General features: G+C 50.3%; 7 protein-coding genes across 7 annotated transcripts; 3 read left to right on the plus strand and 4 right to left on the minus strand.

Moving 5' to 3' along the window:
• Window positions 1–106: 106 nt before the first annotated feature.
• Window positions 107–2,478, plus strand: AUEXF2481DRAFT_2227 (uncharacterized protein; the record flags this gene model as incomplete). The annotated part of the gene is made up of 5 exons (XM_013491168.1): window positions 107–403; window positions 542–633; window positions 689–1,257; window positions 1,306–2,234; window positions 2,290–2,478. 5 exons carry the CDS (start codon window positions 107–109, stop codon window positions 2,476–2,478), a joined length of 2,076 nt encoding a protein of 691 aa, XP_013346622.1.
• Window positions 2,479–3,997: 1,519 nt separating this feature from the next.
• On the minus strand, window positions 3,998–6,543 carry AUEXF2481DRAFT_2228 (uncharacterized protein; the record flags this gene model as incomplete). Its single annotated transcript, XM_013491169.1, has 4 exons — window positions 3,998–4,591; window positions 4,649–6,177; window positions 6,282–6,456; window positions 6,532–6,543. 4 exons carry the CDS (start codon window positions 6,541–6,543, stop codon window positions 3,998–4,000), a joined length of 2,310 nt encoding a protein of 769 aa, XP_013346623.1.
• Window positions 6,544–9,136: 2,593 nt separating this feature from the next.
• AUEXF2481DRAFT_36774 (uncharacterized protein) lies at window positions 9,137–10,415 on the plus strand. The gene is made up of 3 exons (XM_013491371.1): window positions 9,137–9,550; window positions 9,645–10,023; window positions 10,248–10,415. Exons 1-2 carry the CDS (start codon window positions 9,439–9,441, stop codon window positions 9,983–9,985), a joined length of 453 nt encoding a protein of 150 aa, XP_013346825.1. The 5' UTR covers window positions 9,137–9,438; the 3' UTR covers window positions 9,986–10,023; window positions 10,248–10,415.
• A 2,073-nt stretch (window positions 10,416–12,488) lies between these two features.
• Window positions 12,489–12,841, plus strand: AUEXF2481DRAFT_475827 (uncharacterized protein). The gene has a single exon (XM_013491588.1). It carries the CDS (start codon window positions 12,612–12,614, stop codon window positions 12,786–12,788), a length of 177 nt encoding a protein of 58 aa, XP_013347042.1. The 5' UTR covers window positions 12,489–12,611; the 3' UTR covers window positions 12,789–12,841.
• A 53-nt stretch (window positions 12,842–12,894) lies between these two features.
• Window positions 12,895–14,607, minus strand: AUEXF2481DRAFT_2229 (uncharacterized protein; the record flags this gene model as incomplete). The annotated part of the gene is made up of 3 exons (XM_013491170.1): window positions 12,895–13,452; window positions 13,501–13,590; window positions 13,639–14,607. 3 exons carry the CDS (start codon window positions 14,605–14,607, stop codon window positions 12,895–12,897), a joined length of 1,617 nt encoding a protein of 538 aa, XP_013346624.1.
• An 830-nt stretch (window positions 14,608–15,437) lies between these two features.
• AUEXF2481DRAFT_26654 (uncharacterized protein) lies at window positions 15,438–16,913 on the minus strand (the record flags this gene model as incomplete). Its single annotated transcript, XM_013491263.1, has 1 exon — window positions 15,438–16,913. One exon carries the CDS (start codon window positions 16,911–16,913, stop codon window positions 15,438–15,440), a length of 1,476 nt encoding a protein of 491 aa, XP_013346717.1.
• A 1,281-nt stretch (window positions 16,914–18,194) lies between these two features.
• Window positions 18,195–19,560, minus strand: AUEXF2481DRAFT_26655 (uncharacterized protein; the record flags this gene model as incomplete). The annotated part of the gene is made up of 3 exons (XM_013491264.1): window positions 18,195–18,647; window positions 18,702–19,193; window positions 19,246–19,560. The coding sequence occupies 3 exons, from the start codon at window positions 19,558–19,560 to the stop codon at window positions 18,195–18,197; spliced, it is 1,260 nt and encodes a 419-aa protein (XP_013346718.1).
• Window positions 19,561–20,193: the final 633 nt, after the last annotated feature.

Consider the following 20,193-nt stretch of genomic DNA (forward strand, 5'->3'; position numbering starts at 1 on the left):
ATCAGCCCACCTCATCTCCAAAAGAACGCGCAATAACGTGGGGTCGAAGTAGAAACGCGACCACTCAGCTGTTGAACACTGACTGCGGGAACCCGAGTCGACAATCATGTCGGGACTACCTGGTTCTGAATCATCAATCTTCCCACCACATCAATCAGGCCACCTTCCACCAGTGCAACAATATGCTCAACAGTCGCCATATCATGCCGCGACTTACGGGTCTGTCCCTGTGACGCCTGTCAGTGCATATGCGCCACAGCTTCCACCACTCAACACTAGTGCCAGTCAGTCACCAGGTCAGGATTTGAAGTCATATACACCTGATGGGGACCGCACGAAACCGAAACAGAAGCGTAACAAGCCTACTTTGAGCTGCGAAGAATGTGTTGAGCGCAAGACCAAGGTAAGCAACACTTCCCCCAGATTCTTGTTTTTTTATTTGTTGTTTCCGGTTTGTGACGCGGCCGAAAAAGAACACATGCCTAGCACCGAAAAGTTGGCTGTGACTTGTGACTTGAGGGTACTGACAAGCCACTCACAGTGCGACCGAGGACGTCCGGGATGCTTGGCTTGCGCCAAACGGCAATCGACTTGTAGATACACGCACGTCGCTAATCTGATTGCTGATGCCGGGTACGCGGATGTGCCATGATCTGGAAATAGACACAGATGCTAACATTGACTCAAGTCAGAAGGATGTCGGAGCTGGTAGGCAGAGACACATTGTGAAGCCACCGCCAGCCAAGGTCCGAAAACTCAATGGCTCTTTCGATGGTTCCTCATCTTCACCATCGAGTACTTCTGGTATCAAGCAAGTAAGGACAGATTTGTTCTCGAAATACCATCATCGCTCGCCACGCGAAACTTCTGTCGGGTTCGGAACGCCTTTCTTGCAATCGCAGGTCCCTTTCTCGAAGCAGACGCCTTCCAACATCTTTGGTATCGGATCTTCTCACCCTTTCACGAATTACTGGACATGTCAGGGTGGTCTCGTCGAAGTCCTTGCAGTGCTTCCAAGCAAACAGCAGGCTGATATCTTGATCGCAAAATACTTCGAGTGCGTCGCACCTGTGTATCCTTTCTTGCACAGACGCACCTTTTACGTGGCATATGAAAGGTTCTGGGCTTTACCGGAAAGAGAACGCGAGACGGCTGATGCTGATTTGATTGCTTTGCATTTCGCACTTTACGCTCTGGGCACTCAGTTCATGGTATTCCCAGCGTACGACGCGAAGAGTTCGAGTGCCGAGTTTCTGGGTGAGTAACCACAAATTGTCATTAATGCGACTGCTAACAAGATCATAGCCTCCGCGGCCAACCAGGCACTTCGCATCTACTCTTATCTCAACAGATCATCACTTAGAGCTCTCGGTGCTCAGATTCTGCTATGCTATTTCTTGATGAACGACAATCATGCTTCAGATGCTTATGCTTGGTCAGGTATCATAGTACGGCAGGCATATGCACTACGGCTTCATCGCGACCCTGACATTATACTACCGAATATCTCACCTGTGGAGAAACACACGCGCCGAAGATTTTGGCAAGCTATTCTTCACCAGGACACGTTCCTTACTGTACTGCTCAAGCTACCGCCAACAGCGACTCACAGCGATGTGTCAATCGACTCTTTGGCTAACGAGACTGAGGTCGAAGCACAAGACTCAACTAGATATACGGGCAGCAGTGCCCGCATTGAGAATCTCATGAGCATTAATGTAATCGCTCCTCCACAAGATGCGCCAAAGCAGCCTGAGCCGCCCATCCTGCCGCACCAAAGGATCACTGAGGACGTCGATAAATCCGATGTTCTGTATATCAAGGCGATCTGGCGAATGGCACTTAAAGTTCAAGAGCACTTATGTTCTCCAGTCTCGCTATCCATTCCGATTGCTAAGAACCCGCGGGCAAAGACTACCTTGGTGAACTCCTTCCGCGAAATTTGGAAATCTGCTCCTTCCTTCGTCACAATTTCCGACTACGAGACACTTCGCCAGATGGCTCAGAATAGTGGAAGAGCAGTTCGCCAAAATTTGTTCTTCACAAGCAATTACTACCACTCCCTAATGATCATTCAAGCATTCGAGGATGCAGAAGTCGGCGTAGAGCTCAACTTCCGTGGTGCGCTTGAGGCGGCTCACGAAGCTATCTGGGCATACTTCAAGCTCAATGACTTTTTCGAAGGTGATGGCGGTGTGTGGTGGGTGTTTCAACACCGAGCCTTTGAAGAAGCCGTATGTACAACGATCTCCCTACTACCTAGAACTTCTGCTAACCTTACCCTTTTAGCTCACTATGACTGATCTTCTGGCAACTCTGCCGGCAAACGAAGCAAACTCGAAAGACCCGCTTTACTCGAAATGCAAGGACGCCGTACGCCAGATGATCGACCTCTTGCAGCGTCAAGGGGGATCTCAAGAGATGAACAAGCACAGACACGGAGCACTACTCGCTGCTTACGAGCATGTGGCCATCTGATTAACACTACAGTTGCTCCTTCTAGCTGTCAGTCTGTTTCTCGGCGTCTCTGCCACCCCTGCACATACCGCGATGCCTGTTATGTCTATCCTCGATTAGCGCATCCTCCGTATTTTCTCGCATCTGCTTCCCATCATCTTCTGTCTACTCTTCCTTGTTTCGCTACACCACAATCTGTTGATATTGCAACTATCCCGAAATCACTCCTTGTATCTATGTAAATATGTTCCATCTTTCTACGCACCCTTCTCCCTCACTCTTGTCTCTTCAAGCGCACTTTCCAATCTCGTCCCAGTCAACATTCCTCCCCAACGAGCACCTCGGGAACCAAAAGAAGAGGGACTCGATTGAAGGTTCGGCGCGGCCCGTCACCGTCCGTCTATTGACCAAGATCTGTAAAATGCCACCAAACCCAAGAAAAGAAAAAGCCTCGAACCCAGACTCATCGAACCACCTGGATAAGAATGCAGGGCTGCAAGAGAAGAAAAAAAAGGTTCGGCCCTCCTTTGCAGGACGGCTGTGCCGTGTGTGTGTGGTCCACTTGGTCTTAAATGTGACTACATGTCAAAAGTTGCCTTGCTGATAGAGTTGAGAAATGGTCACCTTTCACGAGATCAAAGCACGAGGAAAAGATTGTTCAAAAACCAATAAGGAACGACCCAGAAAAGGTGCGCTTCTGTAAATTGTGGACTATCTAAACGACGACAGAAATGTTTCTTTGCAAAGCGAGAGTGGTATAGCGATATAAGAAAAAAGGGGAATGGGGTATCTCAACCGGGGTGGGCCAAAGTGCTCCTTTTCTTCTTCCCTGGAAGAATGAAAAATGCAGTAGGACAGAGCCCGAAACAAAGCAAGAAATACCCTTGTAAGAAGAGTAAGAGAGACAAGGAACATGGAAAGAAACGCCCAGATGCACCTATCCCAGTCAAAAGCCTGTTTATCTTGTTGTTTTTTCCCGAGTATTAGAGTTAGGTGATGTGATAGTGGTGGTGATAATAATGATTGTGTGTAGATGATGTGGATGTATTGGTGGTGTAAGAACGCCCGAGAGAAAGCAAGAGTGGAAAAAATCGAAAGTGGTATCAAACGCCCTCCAGTCTCGTGAGAGACATGTTCTTCGAAATCTATTCGCAAGGTGTAAAATCTCCATTAGATTGGCCCAGGGAGATAGGAAAACTCCGGAAGGTGTGATTGTGACAAATGGGAAAATGATGACCAGCGCCGTCGATGATGCTTTGTTATCTTGGAAGAGCAAGGCAACGAAAGAGTAGATATTGGTAAGTGATGCAGTCAAGGCGTATGGCTCGCGTAAAAAAGGGTAGTCACAAGCCCCGACGATCACCTGCGAGTGTGACCAAGCAAGCAGGGCGCCAACGCCAAGGAAAATGGTAAGGGTAGCAAATAGGTGTAGAGAAATCCGGGAATTGATTAGCGCCTCCAAACCACATGACTGCTCGTCATGCATGCAAAACTTGAAACATCACGGCATGCACAACAAGGTGGTCTGAGTAGAGTCTGCCTAGGCTTGTGTTGTGCGGTAATCTTTCCAGTCTTGCTGTGGCCACAGATGAGGCAACGACTGGCTGATGGACGGAATACGCTGCTGTTGGTGGCCCTGAGGTGCTTGCGGATTTGTGGTTTCCCACAGAGTGGCGAAGTCGATACTGTTGGTACGATTTGGCACGATTGGCTCAGTCGTGTAGTTGCTTGACGGCTGATGCCAACTCACACCAGGTCCCTGTTGAGCATGGGTTTGCTGTAGAGATGGCTGTTGACCAGGGTGCTGGTATTGATGTTGAGGATGATATTGATGCTGCGAGTGCTGTTGTTGTTGTTGTTGTTGCTGCTGGTGATGGTGCTGTTGTTGCTGCGCATGTGGCTGCTGTTGCTGCATCATAAGGCGTGAATCGCCGAGTCCAGCTGACATGCCGGCCATACCTGCTGATACATTTGACTGATGCATGGGCATGCTTGTCGCAGTCATGCTGGTAGGGAAGGTCATGGAAGTGTTGCTTGTGACTGAAGGAGGTGATGAGCTGTGCAGCTGGTGTCTAGGCGGTGCAACAGAGCTTGGCGAAGGTAGAGCGCCAGCCGTCGAAGAGTAGCTTGCAGACTGGGATTTGGTCAGTACAATAGGAAACGGTGTAGATAACAAGAATGTAGAACTCACATATTTACCAATGATCTTCTTCAGGGCGCCTGCAAGAATTCTCCATGGGAAGACCTTGACGTCCTTCTCGATGTTGCGAGGCTTGGGACTTGGGAAACCCATGATGATCTTGAAGAACTCCTCGCACTTGGTCTTTGTCTTGGAGACAGTTTGAGGTCTGAATCCTTCAAGGTTGCGACGAATGCGGTTCTTTTCCTCAACGGTGAAGCGAACTGCGACCAGTGACTCTAAGAGCTGAATTGTATCAACACTCGTGATGTAGCAGCCGTTCTCCTCTTCCCACCAGATGCAGTTGACATAAATGCAGCCTGGAGCTTGAGCATGCTCTTCAGGTGTGACGGGCTGGAAGGAAGCAGAGATGATACTACCGTTCTGACTGCGACGGAAGCGCACAATACGACGCCTGGCAGAAACCTCATCCGCATTCCAGTCGTTGGCCATGCCATTCAGATCACCCTCCAGCTTGAGAATAGCTTTGATGTTTGAAGGATACATAGCATAGGGGTTGAAAGGTTGACTTGGAGACATGCTAGTAGGCGACGGCTGCAAAGCAGTGGTGCGAATCAAAGGAGGGTTTGCGCCAGTGGAAGAGACGTTGGTGACTTGTGCATTAGGTGCTGCTCGGTCGCTGTTCATATAGGTCGAAGGGTACGAGTTGAAAGGCTGCGGTTGGGGCATGCCGATAGGAGTGGGAGCCAATCTGTACGTTGGCGCTTGTTGCAGGGTCTGCGAGTATTGAGCAGGCGCAGGAGCGTTGAAGGTACGAGCATATGAGATTGCACTGGACGCCGTCTGAGGACGCGAGGAATATGGGTCGATCAGGTTTGACGAAGGCGGCGAGTACTTGACTTCGGCAGGGTTGTGGAGAGGGGAATCGCGAAGATTTTGCGACGAAGGACGCTTGTTAGGTGACTGGGCGTCTTCTGACATCTTTCTCTTGCGCGTGTTGCCCTGGGAAGGACTCGAGACGGCGTAGGGCGTCGCGTCCGTGTATGTGTACTGACCGACCTCGACAGGAACGTGCAAGGCTTGCTTGTTACCATCGACCATCTCGAGATAGATGGTGACTGCAGTACTCGATGCTCCGGTCGCCTCAAATGCGGGCACGTCAACGAGAACGGCAAAGTTAGGTTGTTGACCTGAACCGGGTAAGGTGGTAAGACGACTCTCGCAGCGCTTGGTACCGAAACTAACGACGAAAGAGACTCCGTTGTTTTCTAGATCCTCGGAGGCGTTCATGTAGATGATGAATCGACCTCCTGCAGGACCTCTCTGTGGCGTAATGGATACGATGTCAGGCAAGGTACGGGCTCCAGCAGCCATGTAAGGAGGATAGGCAGGTGCATTGTGTTGGACATAAGGCGAGTCATGGGATTGGTAGGAGTCTTCTGTGAGAAGGGGGATCTGAGCAGCATCAGGGAGGCCAGATGGGACTTGCGCGTGTGAATTTGAGTAGGAGAGGCCATATGATGATTGGTTGTATGCAGAATAGCCAGGTGCCTGATCAGGTCGTGTGGCAATGCCGTAGCCTAGTTCGGTACTGGTCAGTCATCTGAGCCATTATAACGCCTCGCGCCCTCGGGTAGATCCGCTAAGCGGCCGGGAGACTTCTTTGTAAGCACAAATAACATACCATAGGGATAGGCGGGTGATTTTTCGTAGCCCGACATCGAGGCGAGTAGACTTCCGTAATTTGAAGAGGCCAGGAGGCCGCCCTTTTGGGCCTCCTGACAGGCAATGATAATTGACCCTGGGATGGCTGATTCGTCGTCGACAATGACAGGTGCGCTTCTCAGTTGTGGAGGAGTCTGTGAAGGAAGGGATGAAAGTCAGGCTAAAATGTAAAGGGAAGAATAATTGAGTTTGAAGGGATCTTGACGAACCTGAAGGCGCATAAGAGTGCTGACCGCCAGATTTGCAAAGTAGCGGAGAAGAGAGTCACAATGAGGCACGGAGCGAGCTCAAGAATGCACACCGCGATGAAGGTCGACTTGCGTCAGGTGGGCTGGGAATCAGAAACCTGACGAACGCTTTTGCTGGAGTAATAAAGCAAGAACCCGTCGATGGCTTGCACGCGCGGAATTTGATGCTTGATGATTAATGGATATACGGGCCAAAACAAGATGCAGTCCGTAGATCCAGCCAGGTCTTGCAATGGAATTATTTAAAGAGACAGTCCAGCTGAAGTTGGAAGAATTGTCGATAATAGTACTCGGCGAGGGCGTTCGCAGGAGATTGCAGGTGTCTTCCGAAGATGGACCCAAGGTTCTGGATACACGGCTAATGTAAGTTCCCGTTCCGACTTTGACGATATTGGGCAATATTTTCAAGACAACATGTATGATGAAGCAAGATCCCAAGCCCACTGGAGAGAGAAAATACTGACTATCGTTTCGCGTCGACAAAGAAATCGTCGAGCTGGAGTGAACCGGATAGCGCAATGAATATTAAAGTCTAGGCTTGCCTGCAATTAGCTTTTTGTACGATTGACCAAGTCTGTCGGAGCCGTTGCAAGCATGCAAGGAGGTTGAACAGCCATGTCCCGACATCCAGGATAGCACTCACATTATTTCAAGTAGAGGCTGAGTGGATCCAGTCCTTTGGTATTATGTGCGACAGTAGATGCGCGAGATGAAGACAGTGGTGTGTTGGGGTGTGTATTAGTTTGATGTCTTGGGTTGATAGATTATGGGAAAAAGCCTGGCCATCCAAGTATATGCGAAGCCGAATAGGAAGTAGCTGAGAGAATGGATGATTGGGTTGCTATGCGGGCAGCCGTGATCCGGATCTGAGTCAGGGTGTTTCAACAGGTCTCGCAAGAGGCAGGTGCGAATCGGGAAAAATGTTGGTTCACAGCGTGGGGGCGTGACCTTCTGAGATATGTGGAGAAAGAGAGAGAGAGAGACAGAGGGTGGCTGCTGTTGTGTTAGTCTGGGAGTGCTTCCCTTTGCCAGGTTGATGCTGCACACAAGAGGGGTGGATGGCAGCGAGTCGGGTAGAGAGAGAAGGGTTTAGGCGGAGAGGAGGGATAGTGATATGTTAAAAAGAAGAGCACCGAACGGTATCAATGCATTTAGTGGAAGCCATTGGAGCGCATCATCGACCGCTGAGTGGATGACGGGGAGCTTGGAGCAGCTCCCGCAAATCGTTCTAACCGGTGACAGATGGAACGCTAGAGCCAGGAGAGGAGAAGCAGCACGGGTTCCTGTGGGCGCCGCCTATTCTGGGTCTTGGGTGGGCGCGCGCCGGTGCGCCGGTTTGCCCTTGCATTCGAACAGAAACCTTAAGCAACTTTATCACGACGGTTGTAGCCTGTCAACGTTGTGCTCAACGCTGTGAGTATTCGCAATAGAAAAAAGGACCACCGCGTTGGCATTTGGCACAGTCCTCGGCCATCCTCGGACGCGAGCGTCAACGGCCGCGCGCTCTGGTCATCAGCTATATCATATGGGGTTTCGTCAGCGGACAAACGGCATTGGTCAGGCCCAAGAGTAAAGGTCTACCTTTGGCCAAAGAAGCATCTTACCCATGACAAGAAGTAAAGTGCAATTGACGATTCGAGTGGACCTTGCTTGACGCGGGCGAAGGCATTTGCTGCGCACCTCGATCAGCAGCGACAGCAGCGACGGCGGCAACTCGAAAACTGGGAATCAGATGCTGTAGATGTGCTGGTTCCTGCATACAGCGATCTGCACGGTTCGTCCGCCGCAGAGAACCCTGAGTGCTTTTTTCTTTGACCCTTGCCTCTGACACTGGCCAAGCACCAGCAAGGAGAATTGTTGATGGAAGAGGTTTGGTGCCAGAGGCTGTGTAGCGGTAGCTTTGCCATTTCGGCGCAGATCTACTCTATAGCGTCCCAAACGGGATGAGATCGACCGCTTCGTTCTACCGGGCCTTTCTAGCTGGTATCTCCACAAATCCAAATTTCAACCGCCGACTGTGCCCAAATGTGCCTGCGGCGTAAGCAGATGGGCGCACTGGGCTCCTCTGTCATCTTGGCCGATCGCAACTTTACACGACTTTCTCCTTTTTTAATTCCTTTCTCATTTCCCACGCACAAGAAGTCGCAAACAGACGCTGACTCTTGCGAGTTATGAGGCTTCCTTGCAAACGCCGACATGGAGCCATTATTCCATGAATCGCGCGCACTTGTTTCGCAAATACAACGTTCATTGTATGCGCCAAACGGCCTTCGATAGCACCAAGAGTGGCCGTTGCAATCCTTCTATCGATATTGGTGATAGGTTCGTTCATTCTTCTGCCAGCTTCTTCCATTCCAGGGCCAATATCGATACCACCGTTGCTGCATTATCGCAACGTCTGACATAACAACGGTGCCGAATGCCCTACCGTCGGGAATCATTGACGTCCTGCATAACTTCCACTGCACACGTTTGCTCCAATACCTATATCGCAACTATTCGACAGCTATTGCGGTTTCTCGAATAATTTGTTCACGCAGATTTCCTTTTGGTACAATACGTGCATGGCAGGTTTGGTCATACTTTGCTGGGAAACGTGAAGGGATTTCTTCTCAGTCACGCGTATACTCATCTGGACTACTGACTTCTGGCCACCAGAGTTAGTTACTGCTCCACTATACACACAACGATTTTCCAACTGGACGGACCTTTCCAAATCAGGTTGGCAATTCCATTCAGCACGAGGACCTTCTCTATGTACCTACTCTTCTAGACACTCACAATCACGTCACCCGATCAACTGGTCCTGATCCTGCCCTTGGAGTTCATGTCTCAGCAGCCTGGTTACTAGCCAGCTTTCGCAACGGCATGCTGGCAGAAGTAATGCTATCATCAGCCGCCTCGGTCTATCCGACTCAGCAAGGCGGGCCTCAGATCTCGGAAGAGGCGGACGGGTATCTCGTTGCCGAAGAGCACGTCAGTAAGTCACGTAAACTTGACGCCCATCTTGAATTACTCAAAGTTGGTGCCATCACGAGTTCTCAGTTCTCATACTTCTTCTTCTGCGCTTCCAGAACTCTATCTCTCTTATTCAACCTCCTCGCACCCCGTTTACGCGGCGGTCGGCCCAGACGGCACTTCCGAGTTTCTACCATACTTTTCTGTGAGCGACCGTTTTCGCCAATACTCACTCGTGACCATCGCGAGGAATTCTCAAGAAGATCGCCAACGGTTGCACTTCGCTACGACGAGCCAAGGGCGGCGTATGAGGCAACGCTTTGTCTCAGTGAAGCGGGGACACTTCAAGGACAATCCGCTCGTACGCGCGAAGCAGGTTGCCCGAGCGAGGCTGGCACTGTTGGCAGTCGCTCCCGTTGTCCGTTTCCGGCTTGAGTCACCAAGAGCTACAATCTAAGCAGTTACAACCAGTAGACATCTGTCTTAGATGCGAAGGTATGTCTTGGTCTCACGGTCAGCTCGTCCGCACGCGGTTCCTGAGACTCGGGAGCAACCCTTTGGGTGTCTTGTCTCCTCTTGCACATTCGTTTGAACTCTGTCTGGCATGTTCATCTCACCTTAAGTTTTGTCTATCCTTACCCGCTCAGAAACACGTCCATCTCCCACGACGATACCCATCAAAAGATCCCACGTTTTCGCATCTGAGTAACATGTTCTAGACATGCTGGAGAAGGTTAACCTGCCTCCTGTCTCGGTAAGCCCGGTACGTTTGCTGTGTACAACCACCTCTCTCGAGTATCAAGGCAGTGTGCCGTTGGACTAGTCGTCGCTTTGCAGCCTGGCCAGGCGACCACCGGCCTTCGAATAAAAACAAACCAACCTCTCGCCGATGCACATTGATCCTTCGCTCAGCTTTCGGATTTGCAATCTGTCAACATCGATTTGTCTCACTTGATCATGATAAGATATCCACTTCGTAACATCATAGTCGTCGCGCGTCTAATCAGGGATGGTTGCTCTTCCGATGTTCTTCCTGCGTGATTTCCGGACCACCTCTCTCGACCACGTGAGTGATTCTGGGATTTCCGTGCTTGAATTTTGTTGCTTCCTATCAGTTTTTTCACCAGATGGCTTTCGATTTACCCTCAGCTCCGTTGAGAGCAATTTTCATACCTGCAGAGAGTGGTTTGAGTATCGAGATGTGGCTCGATGTTGAAAAACTTCGATTCGTTGACCTCTACTCAACTAGATTCGTACAGTCCCCGAGCTGAACATGGCTGCATGTTCTCCTCCCTGGGCTTTGACTTCCTTCCAGGACACGCCCTCTGACTACTTAACGTCTTCATAAACGCGATCAGACGGCACTGGTCTGCCGAATACTAGCATCCTATGCTGCAACATTCACGTACTACCGCGGCCTTCCTACACGAGAGACTCAGCAACAAGATACGATGACATGGCTTCCATACCCATGTCACACGTCAAATGGCCATATGCCATTCTTCACCACGGATTTTGTCCCACTCGTCCTCAGGATACTCCGAGGAGTCCGCTCCCAGACATGAAACACTTCGAGCTCAAACAAAAACAATCCCTAGCCATGGGTTCGGCGCATCCCTTAGATCTCTCAGCCGTGCCAACTCCACACCCACAAAACATGGGCCACACCTAGCCAGCACGAACCGCCAATCTTGCCTCTAGAAAAAAAACTTAGTCGGAATCCCATGCGCCCGGCACTTTGCGGTCCTCCTGAAGTCGTTCGTGATCTATCGAGTACGAGTCACAGTGGCTACGGCAGATGCACTGCGCTGTGTGTCCGACTCATGGTACGCTCAGCCATACTCGCCCGGATTATATCTCCGTCATTCGCCCGTGCCTTGCGGGAAATCATCACACGTGAGATGAGGAGACCAAGGTAACATGCACAAAGGACTTCTTCTACGAACAGTAAGATTCGCTACCGGTAAACTGGACATCAGGAAAATGCTGCAAGCAAGAATGCAATTGTCGATGCCATTTGTTGGCAAAGAAGACATGTCGTCGGACTTCTCGGCGATACCTTACTCGTGCTCCTTTTTTTTGGTTTCGGTGTGCCCTGCATATCTACTTTTCTTGGCTCGCGCCTTCTCTCTTCCCGCCGCATCTACGTTCTCTGACAGGCACGCTGTTAATTCTCTAGTTTCCTTCTCATCTTGTTTTTTCCCACACTCCAGCCGTGGCGCCGGCGTCTAAGAAGCCAAAGCGCGGCGGCCCAAGGCGGCGGCGGCGGCGATTCTAAATGTCGCGACGATTTATACCTGCAGCTTTCGATTTGCAAATAAGCGTCAACGTTGTAGATTGCATGCGAATATAGTTGCGACGTGATGGACCGTAGATACCGACCCTATGCGTTCAAATCATCAATCCATCACAACCCACACGCACCTTGAAGCAAGATCTGCACAAAGAATCGATCAAAAGCCAGCGACCCGGCTCACTGCTTTAATCAAATTTTCGCCCAAATCGGTTCGTGATGAAAAGGAATATTCTGCATGCGGAACGCATTTCCATATTGAAAGTGTTGGTGACCAGCCGTGGCAGGTGTCATTCGTCGAGTATAATAGATTAAGAAAATATACTAAACGGCAAGTGTTTGCGGGATCTTCTTCTTCGGTGGTCAGCTCGACAAAGGGCTGTAAAAAGGCACAATCATTTTCTTGGTTTGAGAGGCCTTTGTCGAGAGTGTGCAAGCCACAGGCTCTTTGCTCGTGTTTTGTAGTACCTCAAGAGCAGTGTACAAGGAGAAAGGTAGCTGTGAAAAGGCACAATTATTTTCAAAAACTCAAAGCTTCTCATTGAGAGCTTGTCTTTTCATCCTTCTCATCATCAACCACTCATTTCCTAGAAATCATCCTGCCTTTTTGCAGCCCGGTTTTACACTAACCACTGTCCCCGAGATATGTGTTTTTTTTTTTTGCGCCAGGGGCAAGAATAATGACTCTCTCCAGCACCAACTGCACCCCCAAAAACACAGCTGTAAAAAGGCATAAACAAATTCGAAATTCGAGATCCCTCCACTGAGAGACGACAAAATACATCATCTCATGAACCACCTCACAGATTCGAAAAACACCCTGCCTTTCCACAGCTACTGTTTTTGTGTCACATTGTCATCGAGATACCCAATTTTCAGCAAACGAGCAAGGGCACGTATACAAAATTATCAAAGTGAGGATTTCGACATGTCAAGCAAACCACTCGAATTACGTCGGGACGAATGAAAATGTTGGCAACTTGTCATCGAAATACTGGGATTCAAAGAGATCGCTTCATGGACCTCTGCGTGTTATACCACATAGAAAGGAAGCAGGGCACGTCGCCCAAAACCTAATAGGCCAGAGCTTCCTCGTCATTATCTTCGTCGTCAATGTCCATGCGCGTATAGTCGCGCGACTCTTGACCTTGGAATGCATTGAAAGAAGCCTCATCCTCTGCGCCAGCCCCGGCGTCATCTTCCTCAAAGTCATCCCAGGTGATGTTCGGAGCAGCGCCGCGCTCGCGCTCAAACTCACGCGCATCTTCGGGCTCCTCTGTGCCTTCGAAATCGCCTGGTTTGTGGAAATCTAGATCATTCCTGGCGTGTCCCACGTCGACTGGAACACCCGAGCGCTCCATCAGCGCTCTGAAACGGCGGCGGAGGTCGTTGGGATCGTAGAAAATTCCTCCCTGGTCGTGGACCTCTGCGGCGATCAAGTCCCATTTCTTGCTTTCGTAGTCGGCATCGAGCTTTGCCTTTGCGTCGAACAACAGCAGGTTGTCTTCGTCACGCATGTTGATGAAGGCTGTCTTGAGGCGTTCGTAGCGGTTGGGGACAGTGCTTTTGCCGTAGTCACCACCGGTGAGCTCGTCGTAGCGGGCTTTGCATTCGGCCCAGTCATGGCCGGCCTAAAGATCGTTAGAGAACGACGTGGCTTGGTGATCAAACAAACTTACTTCGCGCATGGTGATTAGTTCTTGATCAGCCTGATCGCACTCTTCAAAGTTACGAGGAATCGGCTTGACAGCCATGATGTTCTTTGCAGGCTTAACTAAAGTCAGTATCTATCCATCGTACACATAATAACAACTTACGGCGCGGGTGCGACCAGTCTTCGGGGCGGCCTTCTTTGAAGCAGCAGTTGCTCTGGGCTTCCTGGCAGTCGTGGCTGTGTTCTTGACGGCTGCCCCTTTACGGCCCTTGGCCTTTGCAGGGACGGGTGTGTCTTCCTCGTACTCCTCTTCTTCCTCAACAACTTCCTTAGACTTTTTGCCTTTGCCACGAGTAGAGGAGATGGGTTTGCGAACTTCATCGTCGTCATTGTCACCGCCGATGGCTACCTTAGCTTTGGTCTTTGCCTTACGAACGGGTGTCTTCTTGGGAGCCTTCTTGCCATAATCGGGCTTTGTAACAGGACTGGCGGGTCTGGAAGCGCCAAAACTGGCTTCCATAGGACTAGGGCCAGGAAAGAATGGTTCGGAAGGCTTTGTACCGATGCCGTTGAGGCCGAGCTCGGGAATACCTCCAGAGAAGTCGTTTGAGTGGTAGGGAGTCGTGAAAGGAGTAGGCGCGACGTAAGGAGTCTTGGCCTCGTACGTGTTGACTACGGTGTTGAAGGGAGTCTTAGGTGCGTATGACTGATAGCCATCGTTGAGGTTGGAGGACTGGCAAGGTGCGTCAGGCGAGATGTAGTTCGGATCCTCGACGTCATGTTCGTATCCAGGTGTCTTAGCGCTCGTTGTCTCTTCGAAGCCGCCACTAAAGTGGTTGCTGTCGGTGATGGTGTTGTCGGCGATGCTGTTGTCGGCGATGCTGTTGTCGGCGATGCTGTTGTCGGCGATGCTGTTGTCGGCGATGCTGTTGTCGTTGTTGATGTATGTGTTGCTGATGTATCCATAGATAGCTGCTGAATCATCGCCCATAGAGAAGTCGGGCAGAGTGCCGAACTCTTGGGCTGCTGCGTCAAAGTCGAACCCGGCGGGGATCTCAAAACTCTGACCAGCAATAGAAACCATTTCTTGTGCAGGCTGGGCAGGCATTCCTGCATTGTAGTCGGCGGACATTTTGCTGTCCAGTATAGGGGGAGAGGCAGGGTTTGTAGATCCCATCTTGCGTGTCGTTGTCGAGCTTGCTTGTTTGTCTTTGGAGAGTATCGAGCTGTCTGGCGAGATAGAAAAGCAATAGGGAAAATTTGATGGTCTGAAGATGAAGTCGAGTGTGCGAAGCGAAGGTGTCCAGCGCAGAATCACTATGGTGTGAATCCCGACACAGTCGATCGACGGAATAATGATGTCGTGTGGGGATATCTTGTGAGGGTACGGCACGACTGCTTGAGAAGCGACTCAACAGGTGTGAAAGCGGTCAGAGACCAAGGTCGCGGGCTCTCTGACAACTTCTCCTTTGTGTTTGTTGCTTGATCAAGCTGATCAGATGAGGAAGTTGCAGCTTTTTCTTCAAGTTGGAAGGACTCAAAGAAGGAAGTGTCGAGTCTGGAAGAATGAGAGTCTGTGCCCAAGGGCTGTCGAGGAGTTGTCAAGTCAACGAAGGAAAGTTGCAGAGATCTACGGGTGTTGTGGCGAGTGAGAATGATTATGCCGTCGACATCTGATCGGGAGGTCTGTGCGTACGTTGTCGTCGTCGTCGTCGTCGTCGACAGCCGGAATGAGCGCTCCGGGTCAACACACGTTTACGATCGGGTATGTTGGACCCCTCCTAACCGGAGCTCACTGACAGCTGAACAAGTAGTGAATGACTCCAGAAATCTTCCTGAAACTGCTATTTCAGTGCTCCGGCTTGTGATACTTATTCAGACCCAGGCTTTACACACAGCTCCCTGTTATGACGCAAAATCTAGGGTCATTGCTTTAGTTTTGTGACTTCCACACAGATCACCTCAAGTACAAACTCTCGAATCAATCGCAGTCCTCACTTCACACAAAGCAATCCAGTCCTCGTCTGTGCAGTCTGGATATGTTGGTGGGCTGGACCATTTGCCGTCATAGGAGCCGTCTTCAAAAGGTGGTCTCCTCCACTCGCCATCATCCAGTATACGGTACCTTTGCGCCCAGAGACCAACACCAAGCTCTCTTGACTTTGGGAAAGCGACATTGTCGTACCAGTCGCCAAAGCCGCAGCGGATTGACCGTAGCTTTTTGAGCTCGACAGCAAAGTGAGAGAAGTAATCGTGCCAGCGTGCCGGATACAAGAAGCTTGAGGGTGCGAGAATTGATCCAGTGGTGCTCGAATTGAACAACGGTTCTATTGGGAAGTTGTCCGAGTCCAGTGTCGACGGTATCCGTACGCCAATAACAATGGGACAGTTGTCGAGGACGAGCTCTTCGAGAGTATTGCCGTGTGTCGAGATCCACCGTAGCTGTTCGTCGTGACTGAAGCTCATACCTCCAATGATCAAAGATCTCAAAGCCGGAAAGTGGGGTAGCTGACACCTGGGCAGGTATCCAAAGTATAGATCTCTTGCATAGAGCTTGAGGTGTGTCAAGTTGTGACGCACCGGTTCAAGCCAGCTTGATACGAGCTGTTTTCCAAAGAACGAGTGTAGTTCTTTCTTACCAAGATTTGCTGGCAGAGAGCCATCACCATCGACATCTTCCGTGGTGATTTGCAGCTCCAGTTTCTGCACGTGAGACATGACTTCTCTAAAGTCTCGTGAGCGAACCACGATGTCGTTGCCACAGCCTTGGAGATTCTCGATGCAAAGATGGCTCGGCGTTGCATGTCCAGCATTCAATCCGGCAAAGAGGCTCTGCAGCACATCTGTTCGAAACTTGATACTCTCCGGAACATTTCGAGCCCACCAGTGGCGCCGTTGTTGAGGACCGACGCACTCGCTGCTACATTTCAGTGTCACAGACCGTAAGTTACGAAATCGTCCGAGTTTCCTCAAGACAGCCAAAAAGGATTGCAATAGCTCTTCGTCACGGTACTCCCAGTCGTAAGTGTCCATACACGTATCCGTATACTCCGCAGTGTCAATTGTCAATTGCGTCACGACGGAACAAAGACCCGGGTTATCAAGTAGGCTTCTGAGGTTGCTGATGCTCTTGAGCCTCAACAGCAGCGTCGCGCTTCGAAACACCAGGCCAGTGCAAACGTCGGCAGATCTCCTGGAAACACACCGCAACGATTTCGTCGCAACGTGGTCATAGATGTCGACATCATGAGCAATGATCGTTAGCAGTTCCAGCGGAAGTTGGTCAAAGCGGGAACATGCTGATATCATAGGTGGTTGGGTGTACGAGTAGCTGCTTGGAACCGCTGGCTGGGAGATTGCAGGGTGATGTTGCAACGCCTTCTCAGTTGGGCTGCTCTTCTCGGGCGGAGGCGTCAACTGCTGTTGAATAGTATCCATGATCTCGGTCTTGAATTGTGTTGTGGTATAGGAGATCTGGCACACGTTGTAGAGGGACAGGAGGGTGTCACATGGTGTGATGAATCATGTGCTCCCGACGGCCACCGGCTCGGTCTTCGACTGCCTCATGGAGTTATGTTTGCAATCTCCGGAATCACTCCTGCCTTTCCAGACTTCTGTACGCTCTACAGTCTTCTTGTATACTGTTATCAAAAACGGAGAGAAGGACTGCAGGATCTGGTCATCCTATGTCCACGCAAGTCTAAAGCTCTTGCAAATATGTACGATCCTGCATACACCAAGACACTGGTATTATGTGAACGCCAAGAGATAAGCCAGGGTCTCCCTGTAAGCAAGCCATGGCAACATATATTGCACTTTCATGATAGCAGCACATATAACGTTAACATGAAATATGTCGTAGTATGCTCATTGATATATAAAAATGATGTTATGGCATCTTTACGATATCAGTTCGCCGATTGGCCGAGATATCGACGATTTTGCGATTGGAACCCTCGTGTTTTGAACATCTTCTCTTAACACCTTCAAACCAGCGGAACATCTTGACAAGATAAGATAACAACGTCTGACTTGCTCTTTTAGTCGTATAATGTTATTATACCAAGCATCGAGTGGTGATAACAGTTCAAGATGACTATAAAAGGCCATGCCATCGATCTGTTTGATTATACGAATGACCATATGAAACGAGCAGGGTGACCATCCGCGAGCTCGGACTGCAAAGCAGAAAAAGTAAAGAATAGAAAGAGCAGAGAAGATAGATTCACCGACACGACGAACATGGCACGTGGAATGAGAACATGATTTCGAAATGTGGTATGGGAAAGAAGAATGTTCATTTGATTTTGACACGTGGATTTGAGCAGAAGAAAAATGTTGCACAGCAACTGTATTCGGACATTAAAAAGCAGTTTTCCATCTATCCTTCGCACTGCCGTCTTGATCGTTCTTGGTGTGTTTTTGGTGAAAGCGCTAGTCGAAGCATCTAGCGTGACAAGCAATCTGTAAGTTTTCTTCTCGCGTCGGCTCGCGTTCGAGGGATCGGTCGGGTTTGGTAGTGTGTAAATTCGTCTTCGATTCGGGTATATTGTATCGGGAAGGTAATGGCGTACGGGCTCTTATTTGAGACGCAGTCTCAAGGGCCTAGGAAGAAAATAAGGTTAGCGAGAGTAACGTGTGCCTACTCACCTGTACGTCTAGCGGCCAGGCTCATGCATTCGATCAACGAATCGGCGTCTTTGAGATGGCCATCGGTGGCTAGTAATCACAATCAGTGCTTTTGGGAGCATCGCTGGTCACAGTGGTGGTCGACTGCTGGGTCGTTGTCGAAGTCACGGTTCTAGTGGTAGTGGTAGTTGTCTGCCAGGTCTGCATTGTTGAAGATGCAGCCTTGGTGGTGGTCTTGAATGTTGAAGATGCCTTCTTTGTGCTAGTAGTCATGGAACTGGGCGCATTGCACTGTCCACCTACCACGCCAACGGCGCAAGCCTTGCACTGTGGGGCAGGGTTGACCGTGGTGATGGCGTTGCAACCAGGCAGAGCAGACAGGGGACCGTCAAGATCTTCGGAGAAGTTGTTAGTAGTCGTACACTGAGCCCAGTTCATGCTCGAGTCGAAAGTGACACCAGAGCAGTCGCCAACGTCGTGCGAATCGCAAGCGTTGGAGCCGCTGAGGAGGTCAGGCAGAACGCCTTCTTGCCAGCCATTGAACTGATACAATGTCAGAGGATGCCCGATGGGTCAAGTAGTGCGTGTGTCACTTACGAAGTCGGCGTGGAAGCCGTAGCCGGTAGGATCTCCGTTAGAGAGCACGAACGAATCGACCTCGAACTGTCCCTCAAGGCTTGACAGATCGTAGTTGTTCTCCATGAAGAGATGAGGAAGCCTAATCGGGTGAGTATCGGGACAGGCTCCGTTTCTGATGTCGCCAACAGGATAAGCGACGTGAGAGTAGGGAGAGTTGAGGTTGAAGTCCTTGCCGTTCCAGCAGTGAGGGAACTCGATGGCACCATTGAAGTATGGGTACTGCGAGCAAGAAGTGACACCCTTGGGGAAGCCGCCTTGAGTGCCTTGGTTCCATGAAGGAGATTGGTGGCAGATCCACTGAGTGATGTCATCCTTGTTAGTAGGAGTGTGCTCTTGCGCGGCACGGATGTATGCGTTTCCAGCGGTCATACGGAAGCCCTTGGGGAACTCGAAGGGCTCGCGCATCTGGCCAGTGCCAGCATTGATGTAGTAGATCTGGTGTCCATTGGTCTAGAATATGTGTAAGCGGTGTTGTTACCAAAAGCGTTGCGAAACATCGTACGGGAACTCTGAGGTAGGTGCCGTTGTTGGCCTTGACATAGAGGGTAGGGTGCCAGTAGGCGCTCTTGTCCTCGATAATCGGGTTACCATTGGCACGTCCCACGCTCGAGCAGGTCGACTTCTGTAGTGAGTCGTAATCTGAATTCTGATCAATGTTACCGGCACCCATGAACTCATGTGCATGCATGCCGATGCCTCCAGGCGAAATGATGGGATCAATACGTGAAACGACAGTGTCTCTACCGTAGAGTACGAAGAACTGCGCCGAAGCGCTTCCGGCGGTCAGCGCGAGGAGTGCAGCAGAAGTGGTCTTCATCGTGTGCTAGCGAGTGTGATTTTGATGAAGATTGAGAGAGAAGGTTATTCGGAAAGAAGGATGCGCAGAGCACAGTGTTATATGAAGGAAGATTGAAAACGAGCGTGATAGTGGTGAATATAAAATCAAGCAGGGTCTGCGAGCGTTGCGTTGCGTTGTGCTGCGTTGGCTTGACTGTTGGTCGACGTTGAGGGTTGCGCGGAGGCACGAACGCCGTTGAAAGCACTCCCGGCAACCACGACCAAATTGAAGCCAAAGTGACGCTCTTTCGTCCTTTTCATTCTTTGGTCGTCATGTGAATGTCATCATCATGTGGGCGGTGCTAGATAAAGGCGTTTCCGGACTTCATAACCCTGGTGATGGCTTTTAGTATCTAATCCAGACAGCGATGCCACGCACTTACTCTAGATTCTGCCTGGATTGGCGGATGCCCTGCATTCTCATAATCCCCTCGATTGGCGGCGAGTCGCTCCTTGTTCAGCCATGATTGGACTGAGACGAAAAACAAAGCAGTAGGAAACAATTACCTCAGAGGCATCTCGTATTTCTGACTTGGTAAAAATAAACAATCAAACATTTTGTATGAAAAAGCGCCAACATACCCAAGCTAACTACAAGATGGCCCATTGCAAA

Source organism: Aureobasidium subglaciale, assembly GCF_000721755.1.
Source record: "Aureobasidium subglaciale EXF-2481 unplaced genomic scaffold scaffold_3, whole genome shotgun sequence".
Lineage (NCBI taxonomy): Eukaryota > Fungi > Ascomycota > Dothideomycetes > Dothideales > Saccotheciaceae > Aureobasidium > Aureobasidium subglaciale.

Coding starts and splice junctions, on each gene's coding strand:
- AUEXF2481DRAFT_36774 (XM_013491371.1), top strand. CDS start 9,439: ATGCTGGCAGAAGTAATGCTATCATCAGCCGCCTCGGTCTATCCGACT. Junction 9,551..9,644: donor CGTTGCCGAAGAGCACGTCA/GTAAGTCACGTA, acceptor CTGCGCTTCCAG/AACTCTATCTCTCTTATTCA.
- AUEXF2481DRAFT_475827 (XM_013491588.1), top strand. CDS start 12,612: ATGAACCACCTCACAGATTCGAAAAACACCCTGCCTTTCCACAGCTAC.